Below are 27,715 nucleotides of genomic sequence, written 5' to 3'. Positions count from 1 at the left end.
ATAATTAAATTCATGCTTAAATATACATTTATGAAAATGTTGTGTGATAAAAACAGAAATTAGCTTTGCATTAACCAAAAAAGGGAGTTTTTTTTTCACTGCTTCTTAGTATATGCTCACAGCCAAAGACTAGCATGACCTACTTTACAACAGTAACACAGGAATCAAGCTCATGTCTCTTTCTTTTTTTCTTTCTTTTTTTTTTTTTTTGTTAAAGTGTCTGAATTGGCCATGAAAGCTGTCTACTTATTGATGTGCAAGTATCTTTAAAAATAGCAATTGTATGTGAAACTTCAGGCAGTTTTTGTTTTATTTATTTTTATTTAGATAATTAGCACCATGGAGCCTCAGGTGTCGAATGGCCCTACATCCAATACGACCAATGGACCCTCCAGCAACAGTAGAAACTGTCCTTCCCCCATGCAGACAGGGGCTGCCACAGATGACAGCAAAACGAACCTCATAGTCAACTATTTACCCCAGAATATGACACAGGAGGAATTCAGGAGTCTCTTTGGAAGCATTGGTGAAATAGAATCCTGCAAACTTGTGAGAGACAAAATTACAGGTATGCTCTTAAATATTTTTGATGTTGGCTTAGATACACACTTCTACTTTACGTAATCCTTTGGGCAACACAACTTTGGTGTCTTTAAAATATTCATAGATCTGTTGAGTTGTGCATAAGTGCATACAGTGGACGCCACAATAATTACCTTAACTGCTTATCCCCAGAATGGGAAATATTGCCAATACCCCAGTAAACTTCCTGCAGGTGGTAAACCTTCAGTCTTCAGTGGTGTCTACTGGATATATACAAATTGCAGGAGAAGCCAATTGTGTTCCAAGCCACATAAAGAGTTAGGAAAAGAATAACTAAGATTTTTGAAAAATTCATCATGTATTTATAAAACATAATTGAGAGGTGCATTTTGTAGAGGTTCACAGTTCATTTGAAGCCATTTACTTCCCCTATCCTCCTTTATTTTATTTATTTATTTTTCCCCTAACTTTAAAAAGGATAGTCTAAATCTTGTGCTGTGTTTTTTGATTATTGGGTCTTATTTATAGCTTTGTTCTCTGATACTCTTGCCCTGTCTTAGCCCTTTTTCTCATGGAGTAAAATCTGTTGATAGGATTATCTGCAGAAGTTTCAGAAATAAACCCCTCGTAGTCTAGATCTATATCAAAGAGAAAAGAAATGTGCGTTTCCAGCCATAGGGGAGACATGAACAGGTGAGGAAATACCTGCTCTGTTCTCCATCTTTGCTGCAGAACTGCAGCCATAGTCATACACTGGAACACATCCTGTATTTAAAAAGGCAGTGGGATGAACCATCAGCTTTTATGGCTGATTGTGAAGGCTATGTGGCATTATTATTCCCACTCTAAAGGGGGAGTGGCTGAAATTTCTGCTGCCGTTTGGTGCATCACCAGTATCATAGTTCTGATGTAGCATACATACGTGGAGATTGCAGTCACTGCCAGAATCTCTACTATACTGAAACATCATGTTCCCTCATGCCCTGATCGTAGCAGGGTATTGGTTATGCAAGGATCTGTGTGAGTAATATTCAGCCATTTGCAAGTTTCTGAACTCCATTTCTGCTATGTAGCGTACTGGAGCCAGGCACAAGCTAGCGCCACACCTGTGCATGTTCTAAGTAAACCAGCACAGGATCTACCCTTAAGAAACTACAGATGCTCTTACCACATTTCCTTAACTATAGTAAAGGGTTTGACAGTCTTGGAAAAGGAAGGGTTCCCAAAAGACTTGTTCCCCCCAACATACACATAGAGGGCTGTGGGTAGAAAGTGGGATGTAAAACCAGAGTATTCATTTTGAGAAGAGACAATCATCTTGACAATGAGGATATAAACAAATAGTTTTGCTCTAGCGCTCACGTAGCCTTTGCCCTGACAGTATTAGTGTGATCCACTTAGAGCTTTTAAATGTGGAATGATTCCTTTTTCCCGTATAACAAAGCTCAAATTTAACACTGAGGCACATAATAAATGGCAGTAGCCCTGGAGCAAATCGCATTCTCAAAAATGTAGTTAATCAAAACTCTCTTTTGCACATTAGTCGTTATGTATCTACCTCAGAATGTCCTGACTGGAAGACAGCTACAGAAGTGCGAGGAAGAAGATTAGAAAAAGGGCAGTGAGTTGCCTTTACTTGGGCTGTATTTAGATTGTGGAATGTTCCAAGTGTTTTTCTTAAGAGCAGAGCTGCATGCATGGTACAGCAACCTCACACTCTACTAGAATATATTTCCCTGGATATTTCCTAGCACAGCTGTCAATTAGTTACAAAACTATTGTGTTTTTTCTTTCTAATCTAAGGAACTAAAATTACATGTAACTTCAAGTGTGTTAGATATGAGTAGACAAACAAATATAACTTTTAAATCAAGTGCCACTAGAGTCTCGTGCTTCCAGTCTGGATTTTGATCATGAAAAATCCTATTTTTCAGTAGCTACCAGCATATTTTTAGCTTTCTAGACATCTCAGAATTAGTGATGTTTTTCCCTAAATGAAATCCTGAGTTTAGATGAGTAGAAAAATGCCATCTGTTATTTCATTGGTGGGATGAGAACCCTGGATGTTGTCTTAGTCTTTACTTTCTTTCCTGTGTGTACTGTTTCCTCTTGGTTTCGTGCTGCCTCAAGGATTCTGTCTCATTAGTAGATGCTGTAAGAAAGTGCGTGTACTAGGTTTGGATATGTTTCTGGGTGGTTGTCCCCCTAGAAATTTTCTTTCAATATAAATTGGATCATTCTTTGTGAAAGGATTTGTGTGCAACCAGTTTTTTCCAAAAATTAGATTGGAGTAAAATTTTCAGAAGCGCCTAAGGGATTTACGGCCTCCATCCCATTCTCCAGACTGATTTATGCACTTAGCTGCTAAAGCCTCAGGGAAGTCAGTAGGCTTCTAAGTGTGAAAATGGAACTTAGGATCTCAAATAACTTAGGCACGTTTCAAATCTTTACACCAGATAATTTCTCTCCATTTCAGAGTCCCAGTGGTTTGAAGTTTGGGGAATGGACTTGTTTTTTTGAGACTGTTATTTTCAAAATTACCTTGTTCACTTTGATTATGCTGATAGAAAACCATAATGGTTTCTTCTGAGTTTTTATTTTCTCTTCATCTTGAATTCACTATGCAATGGAAACAACTGCCACCACACCTAAACCTGGTTCCCCTACATCACAAAGTCCTTGGAGCAAATAGAATAGTGGGGATCTGACATGCAGTTTTAGCTACTGGTCTTCTCTCCCTGTGTCCAGCAAGAAGACTGGAAGACCAGTCTACTCTTTCCCTCCACCTACTTCAGACACATTTTTTCCAGGCCCGTTAGCCTTGAAGCCTGGGGAGTACCAGTGATTAGAATGTGAAATAAATAAGACTCCTCAAACTATGTCTAAACTATGGGTGTTGGCCTCTGGTCATGGTACACAGCACTAGATAAGAAGTGTGTCCCTCCCAAGAGGTTCACCAACACACACAGTTGTCATTTTCATCAAGATGAGCATAAACAAATAAAAAGACAAGACCAGACGCTCACTACAGACCCAGTTAATTTGATCAACCCTTGGCCCATGTATTGAGTAGTGAAATGCAAATGAATAAAAATAAGACTGAAATATCTTTCAAGTTTGTTCTTTGTAGGAGTGAGAGCTTGTCAGAATGTCTGCCTTTTCAATGATTATCTGCTTTATTAACAATATCAGGCAGCATAATTTTTGAACATGTACTGCAGAATAAAATTAACAACAGTGCACAGTAAATTCTCTTGACGTGCTTGTGGACTTAAGCAAAGCTCTGAAACAGTTCATGTTCAATCTGCTTTTGGATTTTTGCATATTTTTGTTCAGAAAATCCATCTTTTGTGGTAGATAGTTCTTTGTTTTGTCAGTGAATAAACAACATAAAAATATATACAAGATGTACTATAGAACGTAGGGACTGATAAGTGAGTCATTTTAACGAACACTGGCACAGTTTCTGTGAAGAATATGGACCTCTTTCATATACTGTACAATAAATCGCTTTCTCCTTGCTGGTAAAATATAACGTTGAATTTAAAGTAAAAGCAAAGTTTGAATTAAAGTTGCGGTTAAGGGATTTTTAAACAAGTGCTTTCACAAAAATAAAAGGGCATATTTCAAATGTGATCTAAAATTGTTAGACTAGCAAAATCATATTAGAAAAATCTCAAATAGGAGGGTGAACATTTAACTGGGCAAAAGATCTAGTGTTCCCCACCTTAAGGAAATGCACAGAATTTAGTCAGATAATATTTAGATTCCCGAAATATTTTTTACAAGGAGTTCAGAGCTAAACAAAGTCTGTTAAACGTACAAGATCCCCTTGAGAGAATTTATATTCAGGATTGTTATGCCATTATTTTAATAGGGATTAAAGTTACTGTATATGAACAACAACAACAATAATAATCTGTTCAGTCTTCATACAGGTCTTCTGGAACAGTCGTAAGATTTTTAAGAAAACTAATTCATGATGTTACCACTTGCTTAGGAAAGACACGTGTTTAAACAAGCATATGCCTTTATTACTGAAAAAAATGATAATTTGGTAGTACGCTGAACTCAATTATAACAGGAATGACAGGTTCCAAGACAGCCTTTAATTTGGTATTCAAAACCAAAATTGTGAACTTCAGTTTTGTTTGGTAGCTTTTCTAAACAGGCAGAATATACAGTAGCTTTTTAAAAAGATACTAATGATTTTAAAGTGGAGATATAACTCAGGCATACATTTTAATTATGGGGGAGAAGTTCAACTGGAGAATGTAAGGAAATGAGACAGGGAAATACAGAAAGACCGAAGATATTTGCCATCATTTGGCAGGGAGTTTTAATAAAAGCAGAACTTGTGGTTATAAAGTGTGCTTATTAAATTCTTCATTTGCACTACCTAATTAATTCTAGCATTTTAAATTAACAGTAAAACTGGTCCCTGCTGTACCATTTCATAGCTACAGCATATTTCGTCCAACAATCCGGTGGTTCAGGTTTAATCAGCTGCTCTCCAAAAATGAAAAAGAAAGGACTTGAGTGGGGAAACTAAATAGCACAAACATTTTGAAGCAGCAGTATATGAAATAGATTGCCAGCTTAGAAGGGAACACAAGCAGATTTTAGACCGTTCAGATTATGTAGCCAATACTGTCGCTGTTATAAATAGAACAGTGTGCAGAGTGGCAAACAACTCTTTTAATAAATTGTATAACTTTCCAGAAGGCTAGTATATATGAGGCAGTCTATGGAAAATAAGGGCTTATTATGGAATACCAACAAAAATAACTAGAATCATCCAAGACCTGTATGATGCCGAATGTGTGGTCAGAGATGATAACATCAGCCAATGATTTGCAGTGACAACTGGGCTAAAACAAGGGTGTATTATGCCCCCACTGTTTGCACTGGTCATTGACTGCATCATGAGGAAAATAACCACAGAAGGCAACAGAGGAATTTTATGGACATATGATAATGGGGAAATTGGATTACCTTGTTTTTGCTGATGACATTATTCTGCTCAGTTCAACACATTGCTTAATGGAAGAAAAGACCCAGCTTTTGACAGACATAGCAAAACAAATTAGTTTGTTCATCAAGAGGGGAAGGATGAACTATATGACTATCAACATTCCAAAAGCAACCATTGGGATAGATGGAGAAACACTGAAAGAAGTAAGTCATTCTATACATTTAGGGACCAAGATGTTCTATGATAGTGACGCTATGCTAGATGGTAAGCAACAAATATCAAAAGCAGCAAACAATTTTCATAAACTTGAAAAGATTTGGAAAAATAGCATGATCTGCACTGATACAAAAGTATGAACATTTAACACAGGCATTGTGACTATCCTGCTTTGTAAAGCAAACTCGTGGAAATACACAACAGCAATTGATAAAATCAACTCATTCCAAAGTGAATGTCAGCAGAAGATTTTCAGTCTATCGGAAACAGTTTAAAACTAAGTGGAGCACACCAGTTTAAACCATCAAACACAGAAAAAAGACGATGATAAACATTTAGGACATTGTAGAAGGATGCCACCAATGTGACTTCCATGAAAGAGAAAAGGAACACCAACTGGAAAGAGAAAATGAGAGTGACCCACAGAAACATTATGTAGCACAAGAGAGAAAGAAGCAAAATCTATCAGCGTGACACTCAGAAGGCTGTACCAAACGAGCATCAGACCAAAATAAACTATGGAAGCTCGTGGATGCCATATGCATGCACCTTAGAGTGCGGAAGGATAAAGAAAGAAGGGAAAAAAGGAAGACAAGTATATGAAAGAAGATGGCCCAGATACTAACATAGACTGGACCTTTCTTCAAACAATGTAGCATCCCTAAGAAAAGTCTTATTTGAGGCAACCCAAATTGGTTATTACTGGTGACTCACATAATGCTTGTTATTTAAGAGGGAAAAAAACCAAACACTTGTTTAGAATCTTCTGTACATGTACAATTGGCCTATCCCCACAATGCCAAATCTGAAGCTGAATTTTGGGCCAAAGCAGTTTCTTTTTTTTCTTTTCTTTTTTTTTTTTGGGGGGGGGGGTAAACTGTATTTCTGGTATATATAGATTTATTTGTTGTTAATCTGTAGAGAAATTTCAAAAGTGATTTTCAAGGTGCAGGTTTTGTTTTGGTAAAATCTCGTAATGATCCAGACATATTACAGAGTAAATGTGTGTCACAGGATTGCTGTGTGGGAAACATGCAGCATATGACAGATTGAATATTCCTGGTTTATATCTTGAAATCAGATGTCCAATCAGGAATATTCCAGTGCGGGAAGTTCATTCCCACCCCACTCCGCCGCCAGTTTTTTTTAATTTGTACCCAACTCTGTGAATGAAGCATAAAGGTTGCCACATGTCATTTGATATCAGTTTATTAATATGCACCAGAGGTAGAGACTGGGATCTATCGAGTGTTGCTGTAAAATTTCAATTCAGGAAGAGTCTCAACCACTGACCTCTTGATGGCTTAAATGAAAAGAGAGAATGTACCAGCCACTGAGTGAAAGCACTGAAGTAGGCTCTAATCTGCATAAGGTTAGAGTCTGGTTACTGGGTGTATCTTCTACTATCCTAGCTAGAAATTATGGGCCTTAAAATCTCCCCTCTCCTTGTCTCGCCTTCCATAACATGGAGGGGAGGAAAGAAGCAAAAGGCTCTGATCAAATTGCCCCAAATTTATCTACATGAGGAAATTGGAAGCAATGTCCAATTGTGTGTTGTGTGTACTGTGTCATTGTAGGGTACCGAGTAAGCTTTGTTGCAAGCAATGCTGCTGCCTTCCAGGTTCTTTCCCATAGACACTAAAACAGTAGTTCTCAAACTTTTGTACTGGTGACCCCTTTCATATAGCAAGCCTCTGAGTGCAACCCCGCTTATCAATTAAAAACACTTTTAAATATATTTAATACCATTATAAATGCTGGGTTTGAGATGGAGGCTGACAGCTCGTGACCCCCCCCCATGTAATAACCTCCCAACTCCCTGAAGTGCCCCAGCCCCCAGTTTGAGACCCCCTGCACTAAAACAATGAGTAACCTGATATTAAAGCATGCATTAAAAGGCCTTTAAGGCAAGAAGAAGAGGAGGCTGGCGCTATTAAGGTGATCACTCCTTAGACAAGCAGATGTGACTCTTTCTTTTTCCTGGCCATCTGTTTTGCTAGTGACTCACCAGCAAACACAAGAGGAAAATAGTGTGTGGTTGAAGTGGCGGGTCTAGATTTTATTTATTGACTAGTAGTTTTGGATGCTTCAATTTTTTGGTGTTCAACTGGTGATGTCTTAGTAAAGCCTGTTTTTTTTTTATTGATGGGGTGTTTGACACTTTCCGAAACTTGGGCCCCTTCGAGTTTTTCAGTTTGAGCACCCAGAATCACTAATCGCTTCTGAAAGCCCTAGCTAGGGCCTTCATAAGGAGTCCTGGTGCCACAAGAGCAGAAGCCTTTAGTTGGCGTTAAATTGCAACAGAGAGTCTGGGAAGTAGAAAGGAGGAAAACTAGATATAGAAGTGTTACATAATGGTGATTCTTCTGCAGGGGAGAAGTTTCTGAGCTATAACAAGCAGGTGATAATAAGGAGACTCCACTAGGTCATTTCCTAGTAAGCATTGTTCTTCCAGTTTCACCCTGCCCACCTGCAGCTGGAGATGTTCATACTTTAAGTAACTTAATTGGAGGGTTTGTTGAATGGTAGAGTAGGTTGGCAAGTGGTCACAATGTGCATCTTGAGAACAGGGAACTTTCTGAAGAAGGTAACAAAACCACACCCCAAAATGTAAAGCCTATAAAGCAGTACCAAAAATAGTATTTTAAAGTTATGACTGGAAAGATCTTTTAGGTAATAGAGTGCATGCGGATAGACCACGATACCATAGTGAAGCCTGTACTTAGAATAATATTGCTAGAAAGAGGTAATGGGAGCTTCTTGTTTTATTAATGGAAAATTCAGTATTTTTATACTGAAGCCTTGATTTTTGTGGCAAAAGCATTCCGTTATTTAGACATATTTATATAAAATGGTAAAAATATGCTTCTTTATCATGGAGAAAGATATTTCTCTTATTCATGGAGAAAGAGATCGTACAGATATTGATATCTGAATCTGGTGTGTTTCCTCCTGCTCCTGTTTGTTTGGGGTCTGATTCCAGGAGCTGCAGGTGGAGTACTTTACTCCTGGAAGAATTCTGCACTACTGCACAATACAGAATTTGCATAGAATTAATGTTCTGCGCAGAATTACATTTTCCCCTGCAGAACTGGTGCTGCAGAGCCTGGTTCCCTAGGCTCGAGGTGTGCCTGCTGTTCCCGGGTTTGTCAGCCTTGCTTGCTTACGTGGTGTGACCAGATCTCCTCTGTGTACAGCAGCTGGTGAGCTATGCCCTGTGGGGAGAGGCAGGAGCAACAGCTGTGAGCTGCAGGGAGGGGCCACTGCTATCGGGGAGGGAAGACTTGAGGCAGTGGAGGGCATGACATGAACTTTTATGGGGACAGATGAACCTTTAAATTGTGACTCCCCCCCACCCCCCATCAGCAGATACTGGTGGTCTCTGCCCAGTGTTACAGTAACAAAGCTTTGCAGAGCGATGCCTGTGTCGGGGCTCTGCAGGGCAGGGGTTGCAGGGGTTTGAGCCATGGGAACCTGATGCAGCCCCCTCAAACACCCCTCAAATACCTCCTCCTAGTGCAAACATACCCCTCTAGTACCCCCCCCAAAAAAAAACCACCTTATACTTTCCCTTCCCGCAGTAGTGTTCTCTATTTGGGAACTTGGAATATGGTAACCCTATGGGATTGTCATGGTATAATTTCCCCACTCTGAACCTTAGTGTCCAAAAGATGGGGTACCAGCAGGAATTCCTCTAAGCTCAATTACCAGCTTAGAACCTGTAGCGCTGGCACTAACCAGGAATTCCAGTGCCTGGTGCACTCTGGTCCCCTCAAAACCTTGCCTGGGGACCCCCAAGACCCAGACCCTCCGGATCTTAGCACAAGGAAAGTAAACCCTTTCCTTCACCGTTGCCTCTCCCAGGCTTCCCCTCCCTGGGTTACCCTGGAAGATCACTGTGATTCAAACTCCTTGTATCTTAAACAGAGAGGAAAATTCACCTTCCCCCCTCCTTCTCAATCCCCCTCCCAGACTCTCCCTGAGAGAGAAAGTAATCCTAACACGGAGAGAAATTTACCTTTCTCTCCCCCTTCCCTCCTTTCTCCCCACCAATTCCCTGGTGAATCCAGACCCCGTCCCCTGGGGTCTCTCACCAGAAAAAAACACAATCAGGTTCTTAAACAAGAAAAGCTTTTAATGAAAGAAAGAAAAAACAGTAAACATTATCTTTGTAAATTTAAAATGGAATAGGTACAGGGTCTTTTAGCTATAGACACTGGGAATACCCTCTGAGCCTAAGTATACAAGTACAAATTAAAATCCTTCAAGCAAAATACAAATTTGGACTCCTTCCAGCCAAATGCACATTTGAACTCTTCCAAGCCAAATACACATTTGCAGATAAAGAAAACAAACATAAGCCTAACTCGCCTTATCACCTGGTACTTACTATTTTGAATCTATAAGAACCTGTATCAGGGAGATTGGAGAGAAACCTAGTTGCACATCTGGTCACTCTCAGAACCCAGAGAGAACAACCACCAAAAACTAACAGCACACACACAAACTTCCCTCCCTCAAAATTTGAAAGTATCCTGTCCCCTGATTGGTCCTCTGGTCAGGTGACAGACAGGCTCACTGATCTTGTTAACCCTTTACAGGCAAAAGAGATATGAAGTACTTTTGGTCTATTAACTCTTACTTATCTGTTTATGACAGGGGTGCAGTGTGAAAACACACAAATTGACTAAAAGACTGGAGAGGCAGACTTTTCCCCCCAAATGTGCCCAACTGGCATGTGTGACACACCCAGACTGAGGTGCCTTACAAAAGCATAGCAGAAAAAGGAACTGAGTTGTCAGAGGGGGTTTCTTTAATTTTACTCCTGGGGGGATCTCTTTTGTTGCCTGTATTGTTAGACATACTTACTGACAGGTGTTTTGAAATAACGTACCTAAATAATTGAAACCAGCATGTTTTGTGTTACTTTGACAAATAAAATATGCAGAATTTTTAATTTTTTGATGCAGAATTCTCCCAGGAGTAACTTATTGACTGAAAGTTATGCAAGCACAGAGCTTGTAATCTTGGGCTTTTTATTTAAATTTTCTCTAGAACGCTTGGAAAAAAGACTGTCTCAAATGTTTAATCCTGGAAGAACAAAGATACGTGAGCTAAATGCAGATATTTCAGTACTGTGCTTCACAATCAGTTATATTTATCTGATCCTAAACAACTGAAACCCTAATTTGCATAGAAACTATTTTTCAGACTTTGTATCACTAAAACAGTGGTTACATTTAAAAAAGAAGTCTTCCCTTTTGAGATTACCATTTCCAGCAGTATATGGCCTGTTTTAAGTACATTAGGTAGATGGGATTATATTACATAGGGATTACGTTAGATAAGATTTTAAAAATTGTTTAGAAAGATATAAACTCTCATGCTTCATTGCATAAACCAGCTATTGACAGGATTTACAAAGGAAACTCCATTAAGGTTATTCCATTTTCATCCATTATGGGTATGGGTTTGGTTTTGGTTTTGGTTTTTTCCCCACCTTTTTCTGAAGCATCTGATTCTGGCCACTGTTTAGAGACAGGATACTGGATTGGACAGACCACTAATCTGATTCAGTATGGCAATGACTGTGTTCCAGTGCCCCTCAGTATAGGTCACAATATTGCTAAAACCTAGTGGTCTTTGAAAAGAGAAGAAACTTTGTGCCACCACCGTGGGAAGTGATTATATAATTAGCTAACAATCCTAGAATGATGGTTTGGTTGGGTTTTTTGTTTCTATTTTTTAAAAGTCAGATTTAGTTCCTCCCAAATAGGCCAGATTGCAATTCTGTTGAAAAATGTAACATTTAATTTTTCTGTATGTGGCTTTGTTGAAAACATAGGACTCTGGGTTGATTAGTATTTGCTGAAATAGAAGAACTTCATTATTGTGGCGAGCAGAGTGAGTACTCTGCCAGAGTCCGTTTATCCGGAAACAAATCCTGAATTAAGTGAATTAGCTCAATTTTGATGAGGTGACTGGTAGGTTAGTCTTGTTGCTGTGGCTATTTCTATAAATGTTAGTTTTGGGTTTTTGTGTCAGCAGTTGAAATGCAGTGAATGAAACAGTGATCAAAAAGAGTGCAGGCAAGCTTCAGCTAAAACTCCGATGTGCCCAGATGGACAAAAGGCTAGGTTTGAAGTATAAAATATTATTTGTTAGGACTGAACAAGGAAAATTATTACAGTGGATCAAATGGAGTACAGAACATGCTCTGATTTTTGTACCAAAACATCTTGGTTCTGGGAGTAATTCCTGAGTCAGAAATGCTGAAGTAGTATGTCAAAATTATTAAAATGTTACAAAAAATACTTAACATATTTATAGTGGAGATACAATTTGGATTATCCATTATATCTAAAAACAGCATTATTTTTAAACCTCTAAATATGTGATACTGACTGATACTAGCAACCTTCTTTTTCAGATATGTTGTTCTTAATTTGGTGCCCTGTTTATTTCACTTTTATATCTGTGTTTCCCCAAGTGCATTCTGTCCTTGAGCATAGATAAACCTAGCCTCACTGCTGCATATCCAAGAAAATCTCCAAATATTGATTATCTAAATAAACATTTGTGTTAAGTATCTGAAGTATATTCATTAGCTTTGAGGGGGGAAAAATAGCAATCAGCATCACAGTGCTGAATTTCTAAAACGTATTTGGTGTGGCTTGATGTCTCTTCTGAATACAGAGGAAAAACGGTCACATTTGCATCCGTCATTTTCTTTATCGCCTCACTGCAGTAGTCTTATGCATATTCTACACAGGCGAACAAAAGAATTTTGATTTGTTGACTACAGGAAAAAAGCCATGGCTTTAAATTTGAAAAGAGATGTGGGGAAAGTGTGTGTGTGGGGTGGGGGTGGAATAGGAAAGCCTGAGACTTGTGCTGTGAAAGACCTTCCTAATTAACTTTGCCAGGTTCAAACTGACATTGTTTTGAAGAGTTTTAAATACCTATAATGGTTGTGTACCTTATTCTTTATGTAATAATTGTTTGTTTTGACTAAATAATTCCACCTGCCCATCATCTCTAATTAGTAAGGATTGGCAATAATAGTGTAGGTCAACAACTAAGTACAGATCTGTGCCTCTGAAATCATGTTCTGTGGATCTAATGTTACTTTTAAGGGATTTTCTGTTGTATCTACTGAATGAAATAAATCTGTGTCTTATGGCCCGCTTTTTCATCCTACAAATAGGACATGAAGAATTATGTGGCTCCACCTATCAGGAAAGAAGAAGGCAAAGAATCTATCATGTCCCCAGTCTTCCATCTTCTTTCTGGTATTTTTTCCTCTCCCTAACCCTTCTTCTTTTCTTCCCTTCTAGGCCCAGAGCTGAGGATAGAAAGATAAGGACTGAGAGAGGGAAAGTGACAGAAAAGATTCCAGAAAAGCAGTGGAGCTCCAATCTCTCTTTTGAATCCTCTGCTTCCCAATGAGACTTGGGTTCATGCGAGAGGGGCAGCAATAGACAGCGCACCAAGAAATCTGCCACCTTTTGAGGCACCAAGGCTACATTGCCCAGCACTCATCCTCCTCTTGCTGCAGTGGGGGCACTGTCTGCCATGCTAGAGACCTATCCTCCATCCATCCCAGCAACTGGCTCAGCTTAATTGCACCCCTGCCTCTGTCCCTGGTGCTTATCCCAAGCAGCTTGCACAACCAGCGGCACAAAAACAGCGTGACTGATACTGAAATGCTCCCACGTCCCACGCAACTTTCCTTTCTGCCAACATCACAGCCGCCTCTCCTCCACACATCTCCCTGAAGCGCTGACACACTTTCTCTACAGCCATGGGAAGCGCTACCAGACTTCTTTCTGTCTGGGCCTCTGAGAGTTCCCAGCTCCCTGATGGTCTCCTCAAGCTGGTATCTGTTGCCTGTGATAGTATATATCCCCAGGTTTCTTCTCTGTGCCCCACAGATTTCTTGGCAGCCCAGCACCTGCAAATAGCCTGTCTCTTCAGAATGGGCCCTCTGATGCCCCCATCCCTCAAATTGTCTCCTCTTCAAGGATGACAGCATTACTCTGTTTGAGCCTGACCAGATCAAGCCAGCCCCATTTCCATCTTCTCTACAAAGAGAGGCTGGCTTCAGCACTTCAACAAGGTTTCTCTCAGGATGCCTACACAAGAGACAGTTCCACTGTCACTGCATTAACATCTTCCCAGGTCTAAATGCTTTCTTCCAGCTCTTTGGTGCTGGGAAATGTCAGAAGCCTAAGCCCCGAGCTGTGAAACTCTGGACTTTCTGGACAAGGGGAGCATTTGCCCTTTTTCTCTGTCCAGATAAAGAAGGGTTAGATTTTAATCCTGTTATTTCCTTGTGCACAAACCTGTGAAGAGGAGGAACTTCTGCCCCGCCTCTTATTCCATCTCCTAAACCTGCAGATCTCTAACCACCTGGGTCCATTTTCTTCACTCTCTAGAAGGCCGACTTCCTTTGCTCAATTTTGTCATGCCTACCTTCTATGATTCCAACCATCCAGTCCACTGGCGCTTTCTCTGCTTCACCCTCTCTGATCACCACCTGAAGATCTTGATGGCTCTGATGGAAGCATCTGCACCCTATCTCAGTGACATCCTGATTCAGGTGCTCTGTGCTCCTGTGGTAGAATGATCATGGAACAGGGTACTGCAATACCTGGCATCCCATGGTTTCATAATCTTTCAGGACAAGTCCCATCCGCTTCTCTCTCAGACCCTTCTGCACCTTTAAATCAGCCTGGATTCCAGAATGGCTGTGGCCCTCATCTCAGAACAGGCTTCAGACTCTATTGGATTCTGTCTCAAGTCCTGGCTCCCTCCTTCGCGCCAGACAGAGATGATTCTTCATCTTTTAGGCTACTTTGCAGCCATTGTAGATCTGATTCTCTGAACCTGTCTCCATCTTAAGCCCCGATATGCCTTCCTTTTGCCCAGGTACCACTGTATATGTTACCTATGAGGATCTTTCTCTCTCACCAACAGCCTGTCACCCCTGATTACTTAGTGCTCCCACTTAACCCCATCACAGTGGATCTCTCTTTACTTCTCCACCATTTCCTGATTTCTCTAGCCACAGATGCCAGTCTCTTGGGATCCATTTCAGCCCAGGAGACTTTATCATCACAGGATCAGAGAGAGAGCACATTATCGTGCTCACGTTTCAGACCATCTTCTTAGTCAGACATGGGTATCCCTGCTCCTTCACAAGTGCATCTTGGTCTGAACAAGTACTGAACACACTTCACCTTTCGTGGGATCAGTCACTGATTGATTTATTTTTTTGTTAACGGTCCTGGGTCTCCCATTTGACCCCCTGGAAGTCCCTTTCAAACTACTGTCTCCTCAGGTGGCTGTTTCAGCCTGGAAACAGCCACCAGATGGGGGGATAGAATTGAGTGCTCTCATTATTACGGGCATTCACATGTGTGGTCACAAGAGTTTGGAAAAGTTTGCCAGTTTGTCTGTTTTGAGGCTGCCACGAAAATGGGTGGCAGAAGAGCTGCATCCTACTCCTACAAGCAAACTGAGTGCCAGCACCCCAGATGGTCAGTTGTCACTCTACTGGAGGGGTCATGGTTTCCTAAGTTGAGAGGGCTGATGCACCTACTTCCCAGGCATAGAAAGTGTCTGTGTTGTCTCCGCAAATGTATAAAGTGCCATCAGCTGGAGCTAACCATATCCTGGGGTTGTAAGCAAGGCAAGCCCTCCTCCGGGTACTATTTGTTACATTTTTTGGCTATCCTCACTGTCCCTATTGCACAACGGAAGAAGAGGGACATATGCCAAGGGGAAATTATTCCCTGGTAATTCTTTTATTCCTAGTCCTTTTTTCTCCAATCCTACATGCACCTGCCTCCTCACTTCCATTTATTCTTTTCCACATATTTCTACCTTTTTAAACTTCTTTCTATCCCTGAATCCTCTCTTTCTAAAAAGAATTGGGTAGACTGGAAGCTTTATATATAGGGCTTGACTCACACAGATTGTTTGCCTTTTTGCTTCCTGGTAGATTGGAATCATAATGCTGTGTAAGTACCTTGCTGAATTGGGACCCAAAGTAGGAAAATAAAACACAAATTAAACAGGATAACTTATTTTAAGTTAACATTGTGAAAGGGAACAGTGCTAGCCATTGGGTATGTCTTCAATTGAATACTCTAATTGTGGTACCTGTAGCAAATGACCACAGTTGAAGGTAACAAATCTGTTATTCTGAGTCTAAGGAGAAGGAGATGGGAATTTTGTTGTTGCTGGTGCTATTAGGCAAAGTTTCTTCTTTGAAGAGGTTTTTAGTAAACTTGCTGAAAGTATCACTTTGAATCCTGCATGTTAGACAGAGGTAGAATTAATGAGAAGTGGGTGACTTTCCACGGAAATTATCCATAAATTTCAGTGATAGACCTAGTTAGTTTTAGTACATGTGGACAATGAGCTGGCAATGTTTCCCTGCTTTAGCATGTTTCCTTTTTCCTCCATTACTCAGTATGTTGCAGCGTTTCTCAAATGTGGCCAATGTGGCCATATGCAGCCACCAGGGGCTTTACTTGCGGCCGCGGCCACGGCCTCCTGGGCTGTTACGGGCACAGGGGCAGGCAAAGTAGCGGGCCCCTTCCTGTTACTCCTGGATGCACTGCCTTGATGTTGGTTTGCTGGGGCTGCCAGCGGTGGTTTGGGCCTGCTCCCCCTGGGGAGATACCTGGGGCACAATGTTGGAGAACCAGGCAGCCGATGAGTTCCCTACCTTCCCAGGGGCAGTGGAGTTCAGGCTTTGAGCTTCAGCAGCCCTGAGGTGACGGGACAGCAGGGCGGCAGGCTCCGGCCACAGGGCTTCAGGCTCCAGCCCCCCTCCAACCCTGATTACCCCTAGCTCCCACTGCCTCCCCCTCACCTCACCCCCCTCCAGAGCTTAACTTGTCCCCATGCTTGACAGAGCTGAGTAAGTCTGCTGTGAAAAGCATACTTGTATGCTTGTTAATATCACTTTTCACAGCAGACTTACAAGCTAGCAATAAATAAATTACAGTGATTTAAACAGGCATATGTGCGTTTCTATTTGTTTTTCCTAAAGCAAGTTAAGTATTTTAGGAAAAAGTGTGAGAGTGGCCACCAGCAATAGTTGGTGGCTGCACTCTGAGGCCACCAAAAAATTTGTCCTGAAAACCCCTGTATTAAAGAGTATTATAAATACTTGAAGAACCCCAGTTGTCCCTTTTCTTTCACAGTTCATGAAGATTGAAAATGTACTGCTGTTTCTAAAGCTTAGACAGGGCATTGTATTTGTAAATTAAGGCTCATTGTAGTCTACCCTTTTATGGATGGTGAGATTTTATAGATAACCATATTTTGGAATATGCACATATGATAAAGTCGGCATCACCTTTCAGTGTCTTGCCAGATGCTATGTAAAGTAATCCACATAAATCTAGCTACTGCAGATGAACCTTCTTAGATGTCAGTTTACAGCTTGTATTTATGTTTAGGTTGATCAGATTAAAATACTGCAGATACAGATTGTGTTGTTAATATTAAATTTTGTATTCCGGTCTATAATAAATGATTTTTCCTCTGTGCATTGGAAAAACTGGTTAATAGAGCTCATAAGAGAGTTTAATTAGTGGGCTGTTTGTGAAACAGAATAGGTATTCTGAGTCATTGCTCAGAATTACTCTGAAATTTCTCAGTGTTGGATTGTTTTCCTTTTTCTCGTTTCCGTTGTTGTTTGACGCAGGATGTTTGAGTACAGGGAGCATTGCATAAATGTAGCTGAATGCAATAATTTAATGACAAAAGCACTAGGCTTTTTAATTAGCAGCCAAACAGATTTTAGATATGGCTACTAGAATATTTTGTTTCATACTGTGTGGCAATCTTGTCTTTGTAAAAGAATATTTTCTTCTTTTTCCAGTACTTTTATGTGCTTCTGGATGCAAGTGTCCCTGCCACCACCACAACATAAAATACCTCCTGCTCTGAGATGGCTACCTCTCTTCTGGTGATTCTTCTTACCTGTTCTCCTTGCATGACAGAATGCATTCTTGGCCTTCCAGCAAAAATCCCTCTTCTGTAGACCAGGCAGAATGTTTTATCAAGACAGTGTTTCTGCTGAGCTCTGCCAAGACAATTCTTTGATCAGTGATTAGGGACATCTGCAGTGATTGGACTTGTGTCACTCACCTGGTTTAGTTACCCCTATGCCTTTTTCTTTTCTCTTGTATAAAATAGTGCACATATAATTTAATCACTAGAGTAGTTGGGTTTTTGCAAACTTTGACTCTGGATAAAATTGTCAAGAAAGCCTGATGTGACTTAGGAGTCTAAAGTCTTCTCAACATGGTGGTAATGCTTACCATTGTGGGAGGAGTTGTGCATTGATCGGCCCATGTAGACCCTGCTGATGCACACTAAAGGTTCCCTAGTGCGCTTTAATGTAGTACTGTTTCAACAACACTGTATTAAAAGCACAGTAGGGAATATGCAGTGTGAACCTGCAGAATCCATGCAGACCAATTAATGAGGAACCTGTTAGTGCTCTTTAGAAATCAGATCGCATAGTAAGCATTATCTCAACATGTAGACAAGCCCTAAGTCCCATTAGCAAATGGGATTTGGGCTCCCAAGTGCTCTAAGTCCCTTCTTGTCGTAAAAGGCTTTGAAAAAATTTCCCCTATACTGTGCAGTCCATGCATCTGTAAATTATAAACACTAATCTTATTAGTTACTTACGCAGAATATGGCCAATGAAAGTTCAAAATCAAATCTGCTTCTGTGTGCTGTCTCCAGTTTTCATTCCATCTTGATTGGTACAGTGATGTGTTCACAACTGAGGATTCAGTTGCGTTTCACCTTAACAAGCTAAAGTTGTTTGATGAATTCCACATTCAATGTTGAGTTTTAGGAATCCAGAGGAGGCCATATCCCCTGTGATGAAGCTTGCACCACTTGCTTTGGGAGACTGTTCCATAGCCTAACAGTTATTGCTGTCAGGAAGATTTTCTCTTGAAATTTACCCTTTTTTTTTTCTTTTTTTCTTTTTTTTTTTTTTTTTTGCCTTTCTTAATTTCATCCCGTTTCCTGCAGTTACACCTACAGATATCTCACTAATGGTTCCTCTCCCTCCTTCGTTTTACATACTTCAAATATTTGCAGGCTGTTATGCCTCCTTTTAGTCACTCACTGCTCAACATATCTACAGCGTATTTTAATACTTAAAGATTTAACTCTTTTTGTCTTGTCTCATAAGTCATTCTCAAATCCCTGGTCAGATCCATTGCTGTTTTCTGAAATCTGCCTCCAGTTTGTCAGTATTTTTCTCATGTCCCAAAATTAGTGCACTATTCTAAGTCTAGCTGGGCCAAAGCTGTAGAGAGAGGGAGCTGTCACCTCCTTTCTCTAAGATGTGATGCATTTGTTTATGCAGCCCCCTTTAAGGTGGAGTAGGAGGGCAGCTACTTTTTGTTGCAAACACGTGTAATTTGGTTTGTGCTTTGCCCACATTATAGGCCTCTCTTAGCATTATTGCTTCCCATTTTATCTCCTCGTGTGTGTGCGAGAGAGAGAGAATGAGTATTTTCCCCCAGTGTTTTAGTTTGCATCTTTCCATGCTGAATCTTACTTTATTTCTGCCTACGTTACTAATTTGTATCTCCTTGTCTTTGGCTTTTCTTCTGTCGGATTCACTGCTGTGGACAGAAGTAATAACTCATGGGGATTTCTGTCCCAATTGTGCATTACTCCGGTTCAGTGGATTTTTGTGGACATCTGTAGCTCAATTCTGTTCTTGGAAAAACTGTTCTTTCCAGAACACAAACTCCACCAGTCCAGAGGACTCTATACTTCTTACAAGGAGATAGGGAGGGGAGGTAGAGAGAGCTAAATACAAAGTGCACGGGGTCGGGGGGATCCGTATATTTGCTCAAGAAATGAACTCCAAATTCTCTCATAAGTATAGTCCTTTTGTAGCCCATACATAACCACCTCCTATGAGGAGTTTTTTAGTGTATCATAGATTTTAATTATTGACTCAGATCAGGTGGGACACACTCTGTGTGCGAGGGGGGGGGGGAATCACCAAAATAAAACTGTTTAAATGATTCTGGGGAGCACAAATATTAAATTGGGTGTATCCTGTTTTTGTTAGTGTTAATTTCTTTCACAGTACAGCAGTTCTGCCTCCAGATTCGAGGACATTGTTATGAGAAGGAATTTAAAGGTTAAGACTTCCAAAATTCAATCTCTCAGTTGTGCCTTTTAATTTAACTACACTGGGTTAGATGCTCATTTATACTGCTGTGGCAGGGTAAAAGGGAAATTTTACACTCACTTTTAAAGTCCTTTAACCTGCCAGCGAGATGTAAGGAGGCAGTAGTGTAAATAAAACACACTGACCTCAGATTACAACTGGTCAGAAAAATGGGTTTTTTTCCCATTGAAAACGTCAACTTGTCAGTCAAAAATTGAAAACCAACATAGCTTAACTGAATTAACCCAACTTCATTCTCAAGCAGAGGAGAGTTGGCGCAATGGTTTGGGTGTTGGCCTGACACTTGGAAGATGTGAGTTCAGTTCCCTGACTTTGGGCAAGTCATAGAATCTCTTTGTCTTGGGTATGTCTACACTACTCACCAGATCAGCAGGCAGTGATTGATCCAGCAGGGATCGATTTATTGTATCTAGTCTAGACGCGATAAATCGACCTCCAAGCTCTCTCTTGTAGTACAGTGCCGCAAAACGTGCAAGCAGAGTCGACAGTGGAGCGGCAACACAGTGAAGACACCACGGTAAGTCGATCTAAGTATATGGACCTTCAGCTACATTATTCACGTAGCTGAAGTTGCGTAACTTAGATCAATCCCCCTTTCCCCCCACCCCCCTCAAGTGTAGACCAGGGATTAGTTCTCCATCTGTGAAATGGGGATTATAGTACTTATCTACCTCACAAGTGTGTTTTTAAGGATTAATGCACCAAAAATTTTGTGACACTTAAGATAGTGGGAACCTATAGGTAACCTAGAAATAGATCGATTCAGTCTCCAAGCAACTTGGCTGCAACTGCTTCCAACCGACATGTCTGTTCTTTGAGCTCTGCGTTCAGCATATTCCAAGTCTTAACTAGTGCAGTAATCACAGACAGTCATCTCCATTCTTACAGCACCATACTTATTTCAGATGAGATGTAAAATAGAAATCCCAAATACTTGATGTCGTTAAAAGACCGTGGGACGCTTTCTGCAAAAGGGGATGTTGTAATTGGTATCCTGATCAAATTCCAACTGGAGTAATCTTCCCTTACACTTCCATTTGGACACCCTGGTCTTCATTTCCTCTTTTGAATGATTGTATTGTGTCTTGGTCACTGCACTTCATTCTCGAAGTTGTTTGTATTTCAGTTCAGGAGCTGCAGAAGGACCCTAAAAGTGGCGGGGGGTACCAGTGCCCGAACTGTGACCCTGCCTCCAGCACTGCCCCTTTTCCCTGAGGCCCTGCTTCCACAACAACCTCTTCCTACCGAGATCTTGCCCCAACCCCCCTGCTATTCTCCGCACACCCCCATTCCGGCACCCCTGTTTCAATTGTGTGCTCCCTATACGTACTAGGTGAGATTTCCAAAACTGGTCAGCAGTGAGTGCTCTTGAATGTCAGGCCCATTTTATATGTTAGTTTGCTTCATTTCATAGGTGTTCTTTGATGCCTCAGGGTGAAAAGCCTTGTGCAGTATAAAGCTATGGCCCGAGTTTCAGAGGCATGGAGCATATTCAATTTCCAGTTGAATTCACTGGGCACTTCCAGGGCCCAATACCTCTGCCATTCAAGCCACTAAAAGCTATTATCCTACATTAAAACATTGCGTCAAAAATATGAAGGCTGACAAAGCAGACGTTATTGTAATCTCCTTGTAGTTTGTGAAAGCCAGGTTTTATAGCCTAGTGCAGCTCTGAATGGATGGTCTTTTTCCTTTAGCTCTTCATCTAGGGCCACCATATTCGAGACCTAGTTATTCCCTCCAGACTAGAGGCTCTAAAACTCATGAGATGGTTTTGACATGGTGAGTCTTAAACATTTGTTTCATGTAGGATTAGAGGATATCTTTTGAGTTTTTGAACAAGTCTTTTTACTATCTGGTCTGTCTGTCTTTTTCTATCTATTTTTGTACAGCTTCTTGTACCTCCCTCATCCTCATACTATCTGAACACCTTTCAGCAGTGCATTAAACAATTGGGCTAAAATATGTGCCATGGGGGAACGGTTGGGACGTGTGTCGTGTCTTTTTTGTTTGGTAGGGTTTTGTTTTTAAACACACAGCAGTTTGTGCATGATATTAGAGAAGGCGTGTTCCTTGCTCTCTGAAGGAGAGGTCTTGAGGTTTGCGACGGTCCTTAGTTCCTGTGAGAGTTCGTTTCACAGTTTTGGACCAGTGTCCCCACCCCGCTTCTTCTCCTGCGCAGATGAGCTTTTATCAGATTCCCTCTGGCATTACTAGAGTTTAGGTAGTGCTAGAAATTCACTTTCTGTGAGATTTCCTATGGGAGAGTGCAGCCTTTGCCATTCTGATTGCAGGGCTTCAGTGCCCTTAGGGAAGTATTTTCTGAGGGATACCGTCCTTTCTGAGCAGTATTTTATGTCAGTGTGTTTGTGTTTTAAACATTGGTGCCTTACTGAAGCTTCCAGCTAGATGCAGTCTTAAACCATGAAACTTATGAGCTTCCCCTTAAGTTTTATTTTCCTGATTTTTATTATGTTCCTAGACAATTAGTGACTTTTGGGGGAGGGGAGAGTAGGGAGCAGCATCCTTGTTTTACTTGGGAATCCCAGGTATTCCTGACCTATAAGACTCCTCTTTCTAGCTTAAGATTTTTGTTACTGGCATCTCCATTTTAAGCAGCAATAGGCAGCACTCTCAAATTGTAACTGTACCACAGAGAAGGTTGGTTGGGATTTACTCTGCTTGGGCCCAACCTGCCTTCTGTAACACCTGAGATACGTGAACACTTATAAGTCACTTTCAAAGTGAAGCAGAGTTATTGCATCAGTAGTACTGGACTATTTCCTATGGCCTGTATTCTTTCAGGAGATACCATTCTGCACCCATCAAAAATACCTTTGTTTGTTTGTCAAGGACCAAACTATTGACAGTTTATCTCTCTCCCCCTTTTGAGAATGACCCTGAAAATGCTTGCTAAATTCTAGCAGATGTGACCACTAGACTGTAGTAGAAACAGGCTTTCTCTACATTCTTGGACAAGCAACAGCTTCCCTAAACAAAGTTTTATTTACTCTGAAGCAGTTCACATCTATTTTAAATAGCCTGTAAGGTAATTAGACACTGTTAGAAAGCTGCACCTGGTACAGGACAAGTTGTGACCTTCACACTCTGATTATATTGGCTTATAGCAGTGAGGGGCTTACCTTAATTTTCTGATCTTGATAGCATTGTGTATTGTGTTTCCATACTCTTCTTTCAGTACAGATTCCTTGGATGAAAGCAGCTTCCTCTGCCCTTCTGTGAAAGGGATGTAAAACCAGATGACATATCAAGTTATTGTGAAAATGGGCACATTTTAGGAGCAAGAATACAGAGGACAAGTGAACTGAACAGGAAGTGTTCTCGCTTCCAAAGATTATTCCTAATAAGAATATGGACAGCTCTTTGTAGACAGTGACTTAAGATTATCAGAGAATCAGTAGGCTTCCTCCTCTTTCTGTAGGTATAACCACTCATGGAGGCCATCTAATCAATGAACCATAAGTAAATACTTATGCGAACGTTTGTTGAGGGATGGTTTAATGTAAGATCTTTCAGCCCATGAAATGCCTACTGAGATGTTCTTCCATCAGCTGATACCAAAGTAAAGGCTGACTTTTCTGGACCTGTTGCTCATGAGAATTAACAGCGGTGTGTGTATTTGTTTGACTTTTTGTAGAACCCTCCGTGCTTTCTCAAAGCTCCTCTGAGAGCTGAAGCAAAACAGGGTGAAAGGCATTCTCATTCTGCCCAGCTGGCTTAAATAAATGTAATTCTTAGTGTTGAGCCTACTTGAAGGTAAACTTGCAAGACTTTTTTCTGGTGCTGGATATTTTTCCTGTGTTGTCTTTGACAGTTTGGAGCACTGAATGCTACTCAACTGACCTTCAGGACCAGAACCCTGCAGAGCTCACTGCTCTCTTCCTAAGGGTAGATGATCCCCCCGGCAGCCTTTTTGGAGGGGTTGGGGGGCTGTATGAGACTTTAGAGTGAAAAAGTTTGGTATGCAGGATTTCCTTGTGAAAAATCTGGGATGAGGCCTAGGCCAGAGCTTGTTAGAAGCCCCACTATTGACCAGTTGAAACTTAAAGAAGTACCATTCATAAAACTTACATTTGAAGGGCCTCTACTCTTCATATTTGCTGCTTCTTGGTGATTGCCTAAGATCTATGCTTAGTTTACTTTCCCTTGGTCTGAATCTCCTCTCCATGGCTTCCCTCCCCTTTTTAGATGATTGCAGTCAGTTCCCCTTTTGGGGAACTATCATGGCAACTGAAATGATGATGAACTTGGCAGCACATCTGTGTCTGTGCATTTCAATGTGTCCATCCCTGTAGTATCCATGTAACCTTCTGTCAATGCTATGTCGTCTCCCCCAAAATACATTTTCTAATGAGATTTTTGCCATGCCTAATTCTTCCCTGGGTCTCCCTCTTCTTTCCACATCCCCATAAAGTAAGCTGATCTTATTAAAAGAATAATTAGGAAAAAAAGGGAATGTGTTTAAAATCCTCTAGAAATATGTTGGGTTTCTCCAGCACTAGACATCCAGGATGGGAACCCTAAATATAATTAGGTCTCTTGTATTGCTAGTGTTTTAAAGGGGGAGAATGCTCCAGCAACTCTTAATTTTTGTTAAGAAAAAGAAATGTGGCATTTTGCAAGGTTCTTTTAAACATATCAAAGGCCATTTGATAATTTTTCTTGTTTGCTTGCTGGCTTTCATTCTGCCTTTGCTGATTTGTAAGTGAAAACTATTATCCAGAAATGGTATGCAGGAGGGGAATACTTTTTTTTCTCTTTTTCCTAAACTTGCTTCTGCTTTTCCTGGGTGAGTTTGAAAGATACTTCTGCGGACTGTATTTATGATTTGCACCTGTGTTTTGAAAGCTTGTAAAATGGAAAGATCCATTGCTCTTGTTCAGATTTGTCTAATTATATTGCGGTAATACCTAAGGACCTTAACCATGGACCAGAACTCCATTGTGCTGAGTGCTGTGCAAACCCAAACCAAAAAGATGGATCCCTACCCCAAAGAGCTTGCAATCTAAATATAAGGCAAAAGACAAGAAATGGACACAGATAGTGTAGTACAATGAAACAATGAGACAACATTGTTCAGCATGACACAGTTTTATCAGAATACAAGAAGCCTAATGGTTGTCAAGTTTTTTGTAGGTATCCTGGCATAGAAGAGTTTGAAGGAAGCTTATGAGCTTTGCAGATGTTTATGGGAAGTTCCTCCAAAGCATAACGGGTAGTTTGAGAGAAAGCATGAAGGTGTTTGTTTGAAAATGCAACAGTGGCCAGTGGTTAATTGGCATCATCTCAGCAGGCCTATTAGGGAAGCAAGTTGGACGTCAATTTGGCAACAAATCCTTCACTAAATGTCCCAGGTTTAAGTACAGATGTTGGGGCAATGATTGGATTTAAGGAACCAAGCAATGTGTGATGTACAGCGTTTCATCTGTAGGGGTCTCTTTAAATCCCAGGTGACATGTGACTGAATGTGGTTACCATCTGATGACTGATGTAAAACGGGTTAGTAGTTGTGGTCCAGTTACTGAAGGGGGAGACACTACATTGCAAGAATAGCATAGAAGTAATGAACACCAGCTGGCATTCACATTGATGATTTCGGGAGAGCAGCTGAAGATTTCAGTTAGTGTCTCACCTCTAGATTGGGTGAGGTACAGGGAAGATGTGGTGTAGGGAGCCTGGCATTACTAATATCCATATTATACCTGGTCTTGTGAATAACTAGAGGGTTCCAGCATCCAGTGCAGACAACCTAGCACTCTTTGAATGTGACGAAATTTCCTTTATTTAAAAAAATGGGAGAGGCTAAATTTTTGGTTTTAGCTTAATGCTGCTCACACATTGATGGGTCTCAAGACCAAAGAGAGTGATTTCTTCAAAAGAGCATCCAATGTGCAGGACACCAACCTGAAGAGGCCCAGCTTGGCTCAGAGGATGATGATGTCTTTTTCGTTTTGCTTTGGGGAATGGCTGCACTAGAAACTGGGAGGTGGGGGCGGGGAGAGAGAACAACAAGCTGGAATAGTAGTAGTGCGAAGATCTAGAAATACAACATGCTAGCCCTACCTAATAGTGGTATCTAATGAACTAGTGGATTCCCAAGTACAGAAAACGAGACTCACAATTTAATGTGGTGCTGTGATGTGATATGTGTGAATGGCCTGCTGTGCCTGTTCAGAACCCCATTGAGATGCCCAACTGCATGCTATATGTTGCCAGATCAGGGCCTAAGAAATGGTTTCCTTTTTCAGAACATGCAATAAAAGGATATGATCAAATAAATGAAAGCTCATATTTCTTGGCCATGGTTTAGAACAAATCCTCTCCCCCGCCTCCAGTATCCGTTTGCAGTGCACATGAATCTAGAGTCTGTTTTTTTTGTCATGAGGTTTATTGCTATTGAGAATAATTTGAAAAGAATTTATATTTAGCATAATTTGTTCCATTTTATTTTTGTTTATTTCTTGGCTGTGAATGTTTTAGTACACTAAAAAATTTGCAGTGTCTGCTAGCCATCTCATACGACCAAGCATAGGTTTTCACAAAATTATTTTTCTGTGGATTTTTCCTTTTGACTATGTTGGCCGATATTCTGTTGACTGAGGTAGAATTTTTATTCCTTCAGCATCTTTGATGTAAAGTATAGACTGCTAAATCATATGGCAGAATGCAGCAACAAAAATTCGATGATTGAACTAATTGCATCAAAATTGTTGTGGGTTGAGCTTTAATGGTTCATTTAATAGTAAAACAGTATTTTTCCATTTTTGAAAAAGCAGCAGAAAGTCCTGTGGCACCTTATAGACTAACAGATGTATTGGAGCATGAGCTTTCGTGGGTGAATACCCACTTTGTGCATCTGACAAAGTGGGTATTCACCTACAAAAGCTCATGCTCCAATTCGTCTGTTAGTCTGTGAGGTGCCACAGGACTCTTTGCTGCTTTTACGGATCCAGACTAACTCAGCTACCCCTCTGATACTTTCCTTTTTTGGACTCCCTGAAATTAAGTGTTCAGAACGTTGAGTAAGTCCGTTTAGATTTTACTTTCCACAAGAAATTTTATATAATGTAACATCGCTGATGTAGGATTTAGCATACATGTGATAAAAACACAATCAGTAGCTTAGGAATAGAAGTTTATGAATAGCTTTTTATACGTGCATTATCAATCACTTCTTTTGAGGAATTTTGTTCTTTGAATCAGATTATGCAAACAAGCAAAGGAGTAACTTTGCTCATGTGAATTGCCTCCTTCCACTTTAGAGGAAACATCCATGTAGATATCTTCTTGTGTGGAGGATGGCAGATGGCCAGTGCAAAGTAACCTTAATGATGTAACTAAGGAACTCCAGAGAAAGGAATGGGGGGACATGAGAAGCTTTGTCTCCAGGTCAGTGTTGTTCTTCTCTTATTTCAGCTGTCTCATGTCATTCTCTCCCCTCCCCAAAGTTCCTTTTGGGTTACTTTTATCTATAGTCTCTTCCTTAAAAAGTATTTATGCAAATGTCTCTGAGAAACGAGAGAGACAAGCTGGGTGAGCTAATATGTTTTTATTGATCCAGCTTCTGTTGGTGAGAGAAGAGCTTTTAAGCCACACAGAGCTCTTCGGGTTTGGAATCATTAGGGAATCATTAGGAAAGGGATAGATAATAAGGCAGAAAATATCATATTGCCTCTATATAAATCCATGGTACACCCACGCCT

General features: G+C 40.6%; 1 protein-coding gene across 7 annotated transcripts in view; it reads left to right on the top strand.

The window, feature by feature from the left end:
- ELAVL4 (ELAV like RNA binding protein 4) overlaps positions 1 to 27,715 on the top strand; it is a 106,570-nt gene that overhangs the window by 53,426 nt on the left and 25,429 nt on the right. For all 7 annotated transcript variants that reach the window (XM_030573453.1, XM_030573449.1, XM_030573448.1 and 4 more), the window contains exon 2: positions 328 to 568. In XM_030573453.1, coding sequence (XP_030429313.1) covers positions 328 to 568 — 241 coding nt within the window. The remainder of the gene's footprint in view (positions 1 to 327; positions 569 to 27,715) is intronic.

The sequence above is a fragment of the Gopherus evgoodei genome, chromosome 8 (assembly GCF_007399415.2).
Source record: "Gopherus evgoodei ecotype Sinaloan lineage chromosome 8, rGopEvg1_v1.p, whole genome shotgun sequence".
NCBI lineage: Eukaryota > Metazoa > Chordata > Testudines > Testudinidae > Gopherus > Gopherus evgoodei.
This window is presented reverse-complemented; position numbering and strand designations above follow the sequence as displayed.